The 2,150-nt window shown below is 35.4% G+C and overlaps 1 protein-coding gene across 1 annotated transcript; it reads right to left on the bottom strand.

Annotated features, from left to right (window-relative positions):
- Positions 1-211: 211 nt before the first annotated feature.
- Positions 212-1,931, bottom strand: LOC145165297 (putative WRKY transcription factor 29). The gene is made up of 3 exons (XM_079084011.1): positions 1,495-1,931; positions 1,118-1,231; positions 212-976 (listed from the first exon to the last, which is right to left on the bottom strand). Exons 1-3 carry the CDS (start codon positions 1,881-1,883, stop codon positions 523-525), a joined length of 957 nt encoding a protein of 318 aa, XP_078940137.1. The 5' UTR covers positions 1,884-1,931; the 3' UTR covers positions 212-522.
- Positions 1,932-2,150: the final 219 nt, after the last annotated feature.

Genomic DNA, 2,150 nt, shown 5'->3' with positions numbered 1-2,150 from the left:
TCACACATATATATACTATATACAAAAATTACTTAAATGCTTCATGGAGCTAGCTTTGTTAACTTCCAAGCTAGTTGTAACATAATTAATAAGAAATATCATTATTGATGTGATATTTATAAGATATTTTATATATTTTGAGTACTAAATGAGCTATTTCTTTAAGCGTTATAAACTTTATTATTCATTTCATATTGTACCTAACACTGAATTGAGGGAAGTAGTGGATCCAGGAAACCTTTTCACCAAATTAAGATAGATATTTGGACACGTTGAACGGGGATAGTGTGACACATACAGACTTTGTAGATAATACACTGTAAATTAAACTTCTTTGTCTTATGATTGAATATCCGCCATTGTTTCTAGGTACGAGTTCCATAAATATTCTGTATTTATGTCTAATTTACATATGTAATTAATATGTAAAATATAATGCAAAAGCATTATTGTCCAACATTATTAACTCTACTAGTGAATTTACAAAAAATAACATCATATGCTCAAACAAGAAATTGAGAGCTAAGAAAACACATGAGGAAATTGTCTGTTTGAGCAATTATAAGATGATAAATCCTCCAAACCCTCGAAGAAATCGTCGCTAAAAACCTCATTCATACCCGTCATCATTGTATGTCCTTGATCGTCAAAGTTACTGTAAAACATTGTTTCTTGTTTGATATTTGATTGTTGGAGGACTTCCTCGTCATTTGATGAAACTGAAGGGGTTGTTGGAGAATTAAAGGGCGAGTCCATGGTTATTGGGACGGTTTTACAACCGTCGCTAATAGTAGGGCTTTTTGGAGTAGCCTTGAATTTGTTGCGGTTGATTCCGGCTAAGGAATTCCGGCGAGTTGGTTGTGGGTGGTTGTGCTCCGCCGTGTAGGTTAAAATGTAGATGCTTGGATCGGTGCAACTTTGCTCAACTTGTCTCCTTGCCATACACCCTTTTGAACTGCTACATCTATAATAGCTTCTGTAAAATTCGAACATCATAATATTAGTATTCGTTTTAATAACTCAATCATTAAATAATTGTCATAAAATCATCTTTATTTTGTCAAACTCATGATGAAGTTTGAAGACTGAAGTCGGAAACGAAAACAGTTGTATTTACCTTGGATAGATTGAACCTTTGATTGGTTTTTGACCATATTTACGCCAAGCCCATGGATCCGAAGACAAGCCATCGGCTGTTACTTGAACCACCACCCTCTTTTGTTGATTCTTTCTGTTAATTTATACACACCAACAGGCAAAAAGGGGTCACTTAAAATCGTCATAAATACACACAAACATCACAATCGAGAAAAAGAAGAAGATCCCGTTAATTGATCAAGAAAATAGTTCCAGAAATGTTTGAAAGATATATAGTCTTAATGCATGGTCCTAAGTATCAATACTATTGGGTGAATTTCTAGATATGTAACCAAAAATTCATTATCACATGCATGGTTTGTGGGTATTTCAAGAAAAACACACACACACACACACCTTTTCTTGAGCTTTGGTGCAAGTTGAGAGATCTTTGAAGCAGACCCACAATAGGTCTTAATATCAGCTTGTTCTTGATCTTGTTGAACTTCTTGGTAAGGATCATGATGATGATGATGAATTACCTGAAGATCAGCATCGGCAGCACCAGCAGGAGGAGGAGGAAGCTCGATCTCAGTACCAAAAATAGGATAAAGAGGCTTGTAAAGCTGGTCTAGTTCATCTCCAACAACTGTTTCCATGGCGGGTGTAGATGCTTGATGATCAAAGAGGTGAGGGAAACAGAAGAGAAGAGCTTGATCATATTCTTTCTTGGTATCAATGGATCCAAAGTAATCATCATCATATTGTTTAGGTCTGATGACAGCTTGTAAAGCCCAGTCCGCCATTTCTGTGATTTCTTGAGGAGAAAGTGTACAAGATGAAGATATGTAAAAGGTGCTGCTGACCTTTTATAATTTAATTGAGTTTTTTGCATCAAAAATATTGGATTATTTTTTAATATATTTTATTAGGTGCAAGTGTGTATCCAGTGTACAAGTGGGATTTTGACTTTTGTGTCAAGTCAAAGGGGTGTTTTAATTTAGGGTTGGGGCGAAAACCTAACACGGCATTCGTCTTTTACTCGCTTCATAAACTCAAGCTTGACTCGACTT

This window comes from Lactuca virosa, chromosome 3 (assembly GCF_052849685.1).
Source record: "Lactuca virosa cultivar CGN04683 chromosome 3, Lactuca_virosa_CGN04683_v6, whole genome shotgun sequence".
Classification (NCBI taxonomy): Eukaryota; Viridiplantae; Streptophyta; class Magnoliopsida; order Asterales; family Asteraceae; genus Lactuca; species Lactuca virosa.
The sequence above is the reverse complement of the archived record's forward strand: the minus strand, read 5'-3'. Positions and strand labels throughout refer to the sequence as shown.

Bases quoted from the DNA above. Each gene is read 5' to 3' on its own strand.
- LOC145165297 (XM_079084011.1), bottom strand. From the start codon at position 1,883: ATGGCGGACTGGGCTTTACAAGCTGTCATCAGACCTAAACAATATGAT. The intron at 1,232-1,494 runs GTGTGTGTGTGT...ATAAATTAACAG, and splicing joins GCACCAAAGCTCAAGAAAAG to AAAGAATCAACAAAAGAGGG. The intron at 977-1,117 runs GTAAATACAACT...CGAATTTTACAG, and splicing joins AAAGGTTCAATCTATCCAAG to AAGCTATTATAGATGTAGCA.